General features: G+C 37.1%; 1 protein-coding gene across 4 annotated transcripts in view; it reads right to left on the bottom strand.

Annotated features, from left to right (window-relative positions):
* Window positions 1-12426, bottom strand: part of fnbp1l (formin binding protein 1-like) — a 157853-nt gene that overhangs the window by 27561 nt on the left and 117866 nt on the right. For all 4 annotated transcript variants that reach the window (XM_062028532.1, XM_062028530.1, XM_062028529.1 and 1 more), the window contains exons 3-5: window positions 7785-7835; window positions 5931-6078; window positions 3777-3839 (exon numbers count right to left, since the gene is read on the bottom strand). In XM_062028532.1, the coding sequence (XP_061884516.1) occupies window positions 3777-3839; window positions 5931-5996 (129 nt within the window). In that variant the 5' untranslated portion in view covers window positions 5997-6078; window positions 7785-7835. The remainder of the gene's footprint in view (window positions 1-3776; window positions 3840-5930; window positions 6079-7784; window positions 7836-12426) is intronic.

Below are 12426 nucleotides of genomic sequence, written 5' to 3'. Positions count from 1 at the left end.
AAAAAGAACAACAAGAAGGCAGTACAATATTATTATATGAAAGGAGACATTGTGATGTTATGTTTTTGACTTTTCAATATATTGCACTCTCTCTAGTTCCTGTCTTTTTCCAAAGAGTTCTGACAAAAAAAATAAAAATTGACTGAGGCTTAAAAGAGGTCAAGCAACACAGAAAAATTTAAATCAGACAGTTTACTTCGTGACAGACCATCTGGGTTATATTAGTAGTGAAGAAAATAGTGAATAGTTGAGACATTAGAGTCAGGTCAGTAGGTGGCCACTATAGCTGGGTTGCAATCACGTGACCTAGAGGCACATCTGGGCACTTCCGGGTTTCAGCCGATGGTCTAGAGCAGTGTTTTTCAACCACTGTGCCGTGAAATACAGTCTGGTGTGCCGTGGGAGATTATCTAATTTCACCTATTTGGGTTACAAATATTTTTTGCAAACCTGTAAATATAGTCTGCAAATGATGTGTTGTTGTTGAGTGTCGGTGCTGTCTAGAGCTCGGCAGAGTAACCGTGTAATCCTCTTCCATATCAGTAGGTGGCAGCTGGTAGCTAATTGCTTTGTAGATGTCGGAAACAGCGGGAGGCAGGGTGCAGGTAAAAAGGTGTCTAATGCTTAAACCACAAATAAACAAAAGGTGAGTGCCCCTAAGAAAAGGCATTGAAGCTTAGGGAAGGCTATGCAGAACGGAACTAAAACTGAACTGGCTACAAAGTAAACAAAAACAGAATGCTGGACGACAGCAAAGACTTACTGTGGAGCAAAGACGGCGTCCACAAAGTACATCCGAACATGACATGACAATCAACAATGTCCCCACAAAGAAGGATAAAAACAACTGAAATATTCTTGACTGCTAAAAGTAAGTAGATGAGGGAAATATCGCTCAAAGGAAGACATGAAACTGCTACAGGAAAATACCAAAAAAAGAGAAAAAGCCACCAAAACAGGAGCGCAAGACAAGAACTAAAACACTACACAGGAAAACAGCAAAAAAGTAAAAATAAGTCAGGGTGTGATGTGACAGGTGGTGACAGTACACCTACTTTGAGACAAGAGCTATATTGATGCATGCTTGGTTATGGTTTAAAGTCAAATCCAACAATTGCGACAACGACTTCTTACTGTCAACTGTGTTTCGTTTTTTAATGATTTCTGCTGGTGGTGTGCCTCCGAATTTTTTCAACGCAAAAACAGAAACCGAAAAGGAACGCCCTGTAAAAGATAAGAAAAAGGTAAAACGCTGGGGTAGGAGATGAGTAAAAAAAATACTATCTAGACTGGGCTCCTAAGGGGCCCTAGTCTGGAGTGGGAAAAAACCTCCATGCAATGCACACATAAACAGGTTACATTTAATCACGACAACTCGCAACAGAGGGGCGGGGAGTTGGGACCCTGGAGGGCGACTGCTGCTATGAAGCGCTGCTGAAGATGTCAGACTTTCCCCAACTCTGACTACTTTTAAAACTAGACTGAAAACTTTTATGTTCACCTTAGCTTTCAGCTAAATATTTTAATCTTTTAACTTTTAACGTCTGCACTGTTTTTATTTTTATTGTTTGCATTTTAATTTTGCTTTTATTTTCTTTCATTTCACTTTGTTGTCTGTGAAGCACTTTGAGTCTGCCTTGTGTATGAAAAGTGCTATACAAATAAAGTTGCCTTGCCTTGCTTTGCCATATGCAACCCAGCAATCAATCAATCAATCAATCAATCAATCCCTTTATTGTCATTGTCATAATAACACTTAAGTCATACATGTCAATGAGATTTTGTTTTGAGCTTTGTCAGCAATTAAATTAGCAGCAATTAAAGACCACAAATTACAGGAACAACTTACTCACCAGTCCCAAATTACTGAATTATCTAACAATCGAAAAAGAAAATACAATGGATTGGACCAACAATTAAAACATTTAATATTAGGACTTCAGATGACATTGTAGTTTATTTGCACAACCAGGTCGAGATCGATTAGTTTGAGCTACACTGCAAAAACTGAAATCTAAGTAAGATTAAATATCTCAAATAAGGGTGATATTTGCACATTTTCTGTCTGATAAGATAATTCTTCTCACTAAGCAGATTTTATGTTAGAGTGTTTTACTTGTTTTAAGTGTTTTGGTCCTAAATGATCTCAGTAAGATATTACAGCTTGTTGCTGAGATTTGATGACCTATATTGAGTAAAACATGCTTGAAACTAGAATATCAACTGTTGCAAAGCTGTGTCATCAACACTCACAAGTATAAAACTACTTTTTTAAAGTAATAATTTCTTATTTCAAGCATGAAAAATAAAAAAGATTTTTGACACAATTGTGTCTCATAATTAAAACAGATGACAGCCAAATTGACTTTGCTGTTTTATTTTCAATGAAAGAATAGAAAATACGTACTCATATAGTAGTACAGTTGGCACAGTACAGTAAACTGACAGTTAATATTTAAACATTTAACATGTGATATTTCAAACTATTTTGAACAGAAATAGCTCATGCACATTCAGATGAATTCTTCAAAATTACAATTAAAAATGTTTTGGCCGGGGGCCGGGCTGTATATATGCACACTAATTGACTGAAAGAGCACGCACTTGGCGCGTTGATGTCATGTCATCGATGGAAAAATGCATTTTTAGAACATATGATTTGCCTGAGGGGCTAGGAGACCCCGAGAGTAACAAGCGGTTGCCTTGTTGCCTTTCCATTAAGAACAATAAACTACTTTTTAGTATAAGTTTGCTGGTTTCAAGAAATGTAATGCCGAGCGCATATCATTATGTCAAGATAATGGCACTAGCATTTACTTCATTTAAGAATATTATTCAACATATTGAGCAAAAAGGTCTCCTTTTTTTTCTTCTACCAAGAAATGTGCACTTGTTATTAGTGAGAATATACTTATTTTAAGGTATTTTTGGGTTCATTAAGGTTAGCTAATTTTACTTGTTTTGGAAAGTCTTGACAATCCAAATTTTCTTGTTCTATTGGCAGATAATTTTGCTTAGTTCAAATAAAATACCCCTAATTTTTGTATTTTTTTTTCTTGTTTTTGAACACTGACTTTTTGCAGTGTGAAGCTGCTTGACCATCGTGTCAATTAAGCCGCGAAGAAGAAAAAACGGATATGTCGTCATATGCAACCCAGCTATTAAAGACCACAAATTACAGGAACAACTTACTCACCAGTCCCAAGTTACTGAATTATCCAACAATCGAGAAAGAAAATACGGTGGATTGGACCAACAATTAAAATATTTATTATTAGGACTTCAGATGACGTTGTAGTTATTTTGCACAACCAGGTCGAGATCGATTAGTTAGAGCTACAATCAGCAGCTCAAGTCCATTGTGGTCATCACATGTGCATATTGTAATAAAAGAGTTAAACTATGACCCAAGAAATGAAGAAATAAGACAGTAAGACGGTTGACAATGCCGAAATGTGGTACATGCACCTCTTTCTAAGAGAGTTTGCATCAAATGTATGTGATCTCCAAACTCTGAAGGGTTTGTATTTCACCCTCATCAACATTTTTACGAGCATGTTCCCCATTTCCACAAACCTCCAATGACAAACTACATTTCTGACATCGAATAACAGTTGTAAAAGCATCTGAAATTGTATTTGTTGGTGGTGAACGGGTTACACAGAATACAGACATTCATTGAAGATATCTACAGAAAAATAGGGGGAACTAAATGCCCTATAGTTACCTTTTGAGCATTACATACACACATAAAAAAACTCCCCCTCCTTACTTACATTGTCCATCTGTTTCCAGCAATGATCCAAAAACTGCTGAGCCTTCCTGCCCTCTTGCAGATGCTGTTCATTAACACAAATACACACACACAAACCAACATTTATACAAAAAACAAAGAACTATGGATACATACAGTCGTGCTCATAAGTTTACATACCCTGGGAGAATTTATGATTTCATGGCCATTCTTCAGAGAATATGAATGATAACACAAAAACCATTCTTCCACTCATGCTTAATGGTTGTGTGAAGCTATTTATTGGCAAACAACTGTGTCGTCAGAAGAAAGCCATTCCTGCGCAAATGTCACAAAGTATCCCGCTTACATTACGCCAAACAGCACAGAGACAAGCTTCAAAACTTCTGGAACAAAGTAATTTGGAGTGATTAGACCAAAATTTAACTTTATGGCCACTCGACCATGCAGCCCATTTTTCTTCAAGTGCCTCCTTATTGTACATCTTGAAACAGCCACACCACCATTTTTCAGAGAGTCCTGTATTTCAGCTGAAGTTATTTGTGGATTTTTCTTTGCATCTCGAACAATTTTCCTGGCAGTTGTGGCTGAAATCTTTGCTGGTCTACATGAATCCCTCATTTTCCACTTCTTAATCAGCGTTTGAACACTGCTGATTGGCATTCTCAATTCCTTGGATATCTTTTTACACCCCTTTCCTGTTTTATGCAGTTCAATTACCTTTTCTCACAGATCCTTTGACAATTATTTTGCCTTCCCCATGACTCAGAATCCAGAAACATCTGTGCAGCACTGGATGAAAGATGCAATGGTCTGTCAGAAGCCCAGAAACTCACTGACCTTTTATGCACACACATTAATTACAAACAAACATGTCACAAGTGAGGATTGGAACCTTCATTAGCCATTCAAACCTGTTTGTGTCAACTTTTGATCAGGGTCATTTGGGTACTTTCTTTTGTCATTTTGATTGAAAAAGAGTAAATACAGTTGTTTGCCAAAAAATAGCTGCACAAAACCATTAAGCATGAGTGGAAGAAAGGTTTTTGTGTTATCATTCATATTCTACGAAGAATGGCCAAGAAATCATAAATTCTTCCAGGGTATGTAAACTTATGAGCACGACTGTATACACCAGGGGTCCCCAAACTTTTTGACTTGGGGGCCGCATTGGGTTAAAAAAATTGGGCCGGGGGCCGGTCTGTATATATATATAAAAAAATGCATTTTTAGACAATATGAATTGCCTGAGCGGCTAGGAGACACCGAGAGTAACAAGCGGTAGAAAACGGATTAGAAAGGACAGATTTAAAATAATAATAATTTAAAAAATATATATATATATATATATATATATACATATATATATATATTTTTAATATTAATTTTATTTATTAATATATATATATATATTTTTCATAGTTAAAAAAAGTATTTTTTATTTTTTGGACATCCCGCGGGCCGGATTTTTGACGCTGGCGGGCCGGATCCGGCCCGCGGCCCGTAGTTTGGGGACCCCTGGTATACAGTATAAGAAAACAATGACAATCAAAGCAGAGGAAAAATGTACTGGACCAACACATTCACATAACTGAATAATACTCCAAAATACAGATAACTTTGAATTTCTGGTTACAGTAAAGGGGTGAGTGGCATTGCAAATGCTGACTTCTTTAGGTAATTATTGACTTGATACTCTCACTGAACACATATGGAGAAACACAATTGTACAGTGTAACAAGAAATAACTAACTGATTTGTCTATTTTAATTATAGGGATTAAATTATCAAGGGGAATTTATGCACATTACTCTGCCAACTGACAACTCTATAAAAACACGTCTGTGTCTTATGTTGAGTCCCAAACCCAAGTGTGGAAAGTGGCTTAAGTATTCCATTGAGAGAAGGCAATGTTCTTCCAAAGAATGTGTCAAGTTTATAGCCGCAGCAGATCATTAGGCGAAAGAAAGGCAGATGTTTAACATCATGTTCAACATATGTATCCTCTGGTGGAAGACCCAACAGAAAACAAATGCATGTGAGAGTTACGGGACACATGGAAAAACATCAACATGACATCAATCAACAGCATCCTTGGTACATTCAGACTTAGTAGAGGATGAAGCATCACTTAACCAAAACACATTGTTGGTGTGAGCTCATTGCGGGCACTCACATGTTTCCGGTCTGCTTTGAGGTCCTGACTGTACTTCATCAGTGCTCCATAAACCCTTTGACCCATCTCCTCTGCCACCACCTCCTTCTGACCAGCATAGTCATTGAGTTCAGTCAGTATGGCGTAAAACGACAAGCATGATGTAAACCTGAAAAAAAAAAAAACACACGTGATGCTGTTTTTTCTGTTTGGACTATTTTACAAACTTGAATGACAAAAATCCAAAGATCCTAAATAAATGTGACAGTTACACAAGTTAAAATGATGCCTAAAACATGCCTAAGACCAGTGGTTTTAAACTCTCGGCCCGTGGACCAATTGCCCGCCGCAGGCCCATGATTTGTGGCCCTCTACTTAACTTCATAGTTTATTGTAACTGCAGCCCGTGCACACTTGGTGGTCGGTCTGGACAATTAATACAATTTTAATTTCGCTTTCGATTATGGCTTCTCACTGCAAAAACTGAAATCTAAGTAAGATTAAATATCTCAAACAAGGGTGATATTTGCTTATTTTCTGTCTGATAAGATAATTCTTCTCACTAAGCAGATTTTATGTTAGAGTGTTTTACTTGTTTTAAGTGTTTAAATGATCTCTGTAAGATATTACAGCTTGTTGCTGAGATTTTATGACCTATATTGAGTAAAACATGCTTGAAATTAGAATATCAACTGATGCAAAGCTGTGTCATCAACACTCAAAGGAAAAAACTACTTTTTTAAAGTAATCATTTCTTATTTCAAGCATGAAAAAAAAAATCATGATTTTACACAATTTTGTCTCATAATTAAAACGGATGGACTTTGCTGTTTTATTTTCAATGAAACAATAGAAAATACGTACTCATAAAGTAGTAAAGTTTGCACAGTACAGTAAACTGACAGTTAATATTTAACATGTGACATTTATATATATATATATATATATATATATATATATATATATATATATATATATATATATATATATATATACACACTGCAAAAAGTCAGTGTTCAAAAACAACAACAAAAAATACAAAAATGAGGGGTATTTTATTTGAACTAAGCAAAATTATCTGCCAATAGAACAAGAAAATTCGGCTTGTCAAGACTTTCCAAAACAAGTAAAATTAGCTAACCTCAATGAACCCCAAAATACCTTAAAATAAGTATACTCTCATTAAAAATAAGTGCATTTTTCTTGGTAGAAAAAAAACAGAGAACTTTTTGCTCAATATGTTGAAAAATATTCTTAAATTAAGTAAACGCTAATGCCATTATCTTGACATAATGATATGCGCTCGGCATCATGATTTTTTTTTTTATGCTTGAAGTAAGAAATTATTACTTTAAAAAAGCAGTTGTATACTTGTGAGTGTTGATGACACAGCTTTGCAACAGTTGATATTCTAGTTTCAAGCATGTTTTACTCCAGCCTGTGGAACGCTCTCCTAGACCACCTGAGATGCTTTTAAAAAAGGCTTAAAAACATTTCTTTTTAAAAAGGCCTTTTTTTAGATATATGCATACTAGTTTTAGCTATTTGGCTGTTCTAGTTTTTATTTTTATTTATTTGTATTTTTTGTATTATCTTTTTATTTTTATTTTATTTATTTATTTATTTTTATTTTATTTTTTTAATACAATGTAGCACTTTGAGGTTGTTTACTCAATGTAAAGTGCTTTTTACAAATAAAATCTATTATTATTTATATTATTATTATTATTACTACAAAATTAAAATGATGAAAAGTGGTAACTTCACCGTTTCTCCTATGAAATGTGTCCATCACAACATAGCTGCGTCAGTCTTAATTAGGTGAGTCAATTCTCCTGCAAAAGGAAAACATACAAAATACTCAAGAATACTCACCTCGGTTCCTCCTCCTTAGAGCGTTTTGGAAGGTATTTCTTTACTAAGTTCCTGATGGAAAAAGAAAGACAGGAAATAAGGCGCATGTTATGGAAATAAGGTTGCATAAGCAGAAATCACAAATGGGTTCCTCAAAATGTGCTTGTGAGTTATTTCAAACAAAAGGGCTGTATAAAACATTATAATCTTTGCGTTATTAACTTATTATTAGCAATGATTCAGATTTTTCTCATGACATCATGTCAGGGGTACTCAAATCATGGAGCCTCATAAATATTTTTTTCAATGAGGTCCTTTTATTAAAGTAGATAAAGTTGCAAGATTCCTACTTGCAGCTTGATAAGCCCATTTCAGTGCTTTTAATTGTGTTGTTCTCACCTCTGAATGTTGAGTAATTATTTCTTCAAAACTCCCGTTATTTGTCTCATTATGCCATTTTAAATTTGACATCTTTATAACAGCTGTATAGTCTCCTGGCATATTAAAACCTCTAAAGGCTTAGTGGCCACATGCGTGGACAGCACCTTTTAGCTCTTATTTCCAAAATTGTGTACACTACTGAATTGGGGTCTTATGGCCGCTTATGTGGACACTTATACTGCCATCTGGTGGTGTCAGAAGAGTACAACATACAATGCAATTGGGAAAAAAAAAAGTGTAAAAATAAGAATTAGCATGTCACTAAACATGAAGTACACGTTTGTGTACTTATGGACTAAGTACATCATATCAAAAGATGATTCTTAGTTTTTATTCTAATTAGGGTCCAATAAGCCCAAATAGCAAAGAGAAATAAAAAAAGCATGTAAACAAACAGCTTGGGCCTTAAGAGGTTAACGGACCTTCGATCCCTCAGGCCGTACTGCATCAAAAAGCGACATCAGTGTGTAAAGGATATCACCACGTGGGATCAAGAACACTTCAAATACCACTGTCAGTAACTACAGTTTGTCGCTACATCTGTAAGTGCGAGTTAAAACTCTACTATGCAAAGCGGAGGCCATTTATCAACAACACCCAGAAACACTGTATGACATTCTCACAATAAAATCGCATTTGCTTCCAAATCTTTTTTTAACTAATTTAAAGTATGCAAGTGAGTAATAACCTGGGATTAATCATGATTAATCCCAGGTTATTACTCATGCTATATTAGCACTATTACAAGCGCACAGCTCTCGTGGTCGTTGAAGAGAGAATAAGTACAAACGATTCAGTCCAATTTTCTTGAAATTGCTCATTTTCACTGTCCACTTGGGACTTGGAACATGCCGGTTTCATGCAAACTACGTTCCGATAGCCAGCGATCTGTCAAAATGCGAGCGGCTACAAAAACAAAAGTATAACAAAGTGCATGCAGGATTGAACTCTTGAGTGATGCAGCTACAGGCAGTCAGTGTAGCATTGGTACAGGGACACGTGCTAACATATAGTGACAGTTTATGGGCAGAATTAAATGGGACTAAATCAGGCTAAGACAATCCAACGCTACTGATCCAGCTGCTTGGGTTGCTGTGCTAATTTTAGGACTTCAACGATTCTTTATTGATAATTTCAGTTTAGTTGTTAGAAATTATAGCTGTATTAAATGTATTTATGCAGGTGTCTCACAATAAATCAGAATATTGAACATCATTTATTTGATTTGTGGGGTTTAAAGACCAATTGAAGGATCACAAGGGTTCTGTTCTGGGGCCTGTTTTATTTGTGTTGTATCGAGGCCGCTTGGGAGGTTGATCAGTAGTTTTAAAAATGTTTCTTATCATTTCTATGCAGATGATATTCAACTGTTATGCTTCTTCAATGATTCAGAGTTTCACTTTGTATCTGAGTTCTTGGAGTGCGTATCCTCTATTAGAAACTGGTTGTCCTCAAATTTCCTCCAGATAAATTCAAACAAAACGGAAAGTCTGATAATTGCTCCCGATAAAAAGATCCCCCTGATCAAGAACTCCCTTGATGCTCTGGGTGCATCTGTTAAAAGCAGCCTCAGAAACCTTGGCGTTGTGTTTGATCAGTCAATGTCTGCGGAGGGTCACTGTCGTCAACTGACCAAAAACTGTTTTTATCCTCTCAGAAATATTTCTAAAGTGAGAAATTTGTTGTCAAAATTGGATCTTGAAATGATGATTCACATGTTCATTTCCTCTCGCATTGGTATTGCAATTCTCTTTTCACTCTCTTCAACAAGTCAACGCTAAAGGGACTTCAGACTGTACGAAATGCCGCTGCCAGAACAGCCCATATCTGCGGTCCCCTCCAAGGTTTCTCATTGTTATCCCATTGGGTTGAGTTTTTCCTTGCCCTGATGTGGCATCTGAGCCGAGGATGTCGTTGTGGCTTGTGCAGCCCTTTGAGACACTCGTAAATTTGGGGCTATATAAGTAAACATTGATTGATTGATTGATTGATATCACCCCCATTTTATCCAGTCTTCATTGGCTTCCCGTTAAATTCCGCATTGAGTTTAAGATTTTAGTCCTGACATTGCGTGCGTTGCATGGTGGGGCCCCTCAGTACATCACTGACTTGCTACGCCCCTACTCCTCAGGATGCAGGCTCCGGTCTTCAGGCCAGGGTCTTCTAAAGATCCCAAAAACTCCTTTTAAAACCTGTGGAGACCTGGCATTCCAGGCTATGGCTGGAACAATTTGCACCAGTCCCTCCGTGATCTTGACAGTGTTGAAACTTTTAAGAAACATTTCAAAACTTCTCTTTTTAGTAAAGCTTTTAGTTCATGCACCTTTTAACTATCATTTTTAATCCACTTTGTATCCTTTTTATGATGTTGCCCCTGTTTTGTTAATTGAATTGTTGTTTTACTTCACCTATGTTTTGTACAGCGCTTTGTGATTTTATCTGTGAAAAGCACTTGATAGATAAAATGTACTTACTTACTTAAGAAGTTTTTGCAGTCCGCTAGCTGATTAAAGCGCGAACCAGTAAGTTAAAATAATGATCTTTTGGAAAATGTATCAAATTTCATGAGATACTGAACATCCGTTTTTAATAATGGGTTATACTTGTATAGCACTTTTCTACCTTCAAGGTACTCAAAGCGCTTTGACAGTATTTCCACATTTACCCATTCACACACACATTCACACACTGATGGCAGGAGCTGCCATGCAAGGCGCTAACCAGCAGCCATCAGGAGCAAGGGTGAAGTGTCTTGCCCAAGGACACAACGGACGTGACTAGGATGGTAGAAGGTGGGGATTGAACCCCAGTAACCAGCAACACTCCGATTGCTGGCACGGCCACTCTACCAACTTCGCCACGCCGTAATCCGGTAAGAACTCTAATATTCAAAATTATGAAGAGATTCAGAAATACATTCCTTACAGGGGAACTGCACTTTTTGGGGGGAATGTTACCTATTGTTCACAGTCCCTATGAGAGACAAGAAGACAAACTTTTGTTTTTTTTGCATTCTAAATTGTAATAATCAGTTTGTTCTAGGTCCGATTTAGTTGGGTAAGCATTCCATTTATGTCGGCATAGCTTGGCTCAAAGTTCCACATTTACAGCGTCAAAACACGCCAAACTCACTCTCTCGGCTTACGTCTGCTCCGATGTTTCAGCCTCTCTTCGCGCTCGCTAAGTTCATCCTCCACATATTCAGTTTAAAAAAAAAAAAAAGGTTGGGAATCCTCATTTGATCAAAAATGGTCGTCTTTGTTGTCTGTTACCAATTTTGTCATGATTAGAACACACACCCGTTTTTTTTTTCCAGAAGTAAGAACACACATTTGTTGCCGGAAGTCAGACGGGTGTTGCTATGGGAACGGAAATAAATGCGCTGAGGAAAAAACATAAGGTCGTGAATAAAATGACCAAAATATGGTAAATATTGTACATATTATACATTGTTATGAATGTGTCTGTTACTACATTATGTATATATACTTGCAGCAGGTAAATAACAGGTTGATGGAGAGTTTTGAAGTTGTTTTAGAGGGCTTTGAATACTGAACAGATGTTTACTTTATCCCAATAAACATCTGTTCAGTATTTTAACAAAAAAGTGTTTGATTGTGAGGCATTAAAAGCCACAAAATGCAACGGGTCCATTAGACCCACAAACGCTGGCTGAGTAACAACAATATGAACGTTGCACGGAAAAATTTATCTGCCAGTTTCTGCATCCCACAGGGATTCTTCTTTTGTGTTTCTGCACCTGCGGTTCCCACACAAGGTTGCAACATTGTTGGTTAACACTGTCTGCTCTCATTTTCTCGCACATTTGACCCTCTGATGTTCTGTGTACCTACACTCTGTCCTCCTCCTGTCTAGGCCTGCTGTGTGTGTGTGTGTGTGTGTGTGTGTTGCAACATTGTTGGTCAACACTGTCTGCTCTCATTTTCTCGCACATTTGACCCTCTGATGTTCTGTGTACCTACACTCTGTCCTCCTCCTGTCTAGGCCTGCTGTGTGTGTGTGTGTGTGTGTGTGTGTGTGTGTGTGTGTGTGTGTGTGTGTGTGTGTGTGTGTGTGTGTGTGTGTGTGTGTGTGTGTGTGTGTGTGTGTGTGTGTGTGAGTGTGTGTTGCAACATTGTTTGTCAACACTGTCTGCTCTCATTTTCTCGCACATTTGACCCTCTGATGTTCTGTGTGCCTACACTCTGTCCTCCTCCTGTCT

The sequence above is a fragment of the Entelurus aequoreus genome, linkage group LG19 (genome assembly GCF_033978785.1).
Source record: "Entelurus aequoreus isolate RoL-2023_Sb linkage group LG19, RoL_Eaeq_v1.1, whole genome shotgun sequence".
Taxonomy (NCBI): domain Eukaryota; kingdom Metazoa; phylum Chordata; class Actinopteri; order Syngnathiformes; family Syngnathidae; genus Entelurus; species Entelurus aequoreus.
This window is presented reverse-complemented; position numbering and strand designations above follow the sequence as displayed.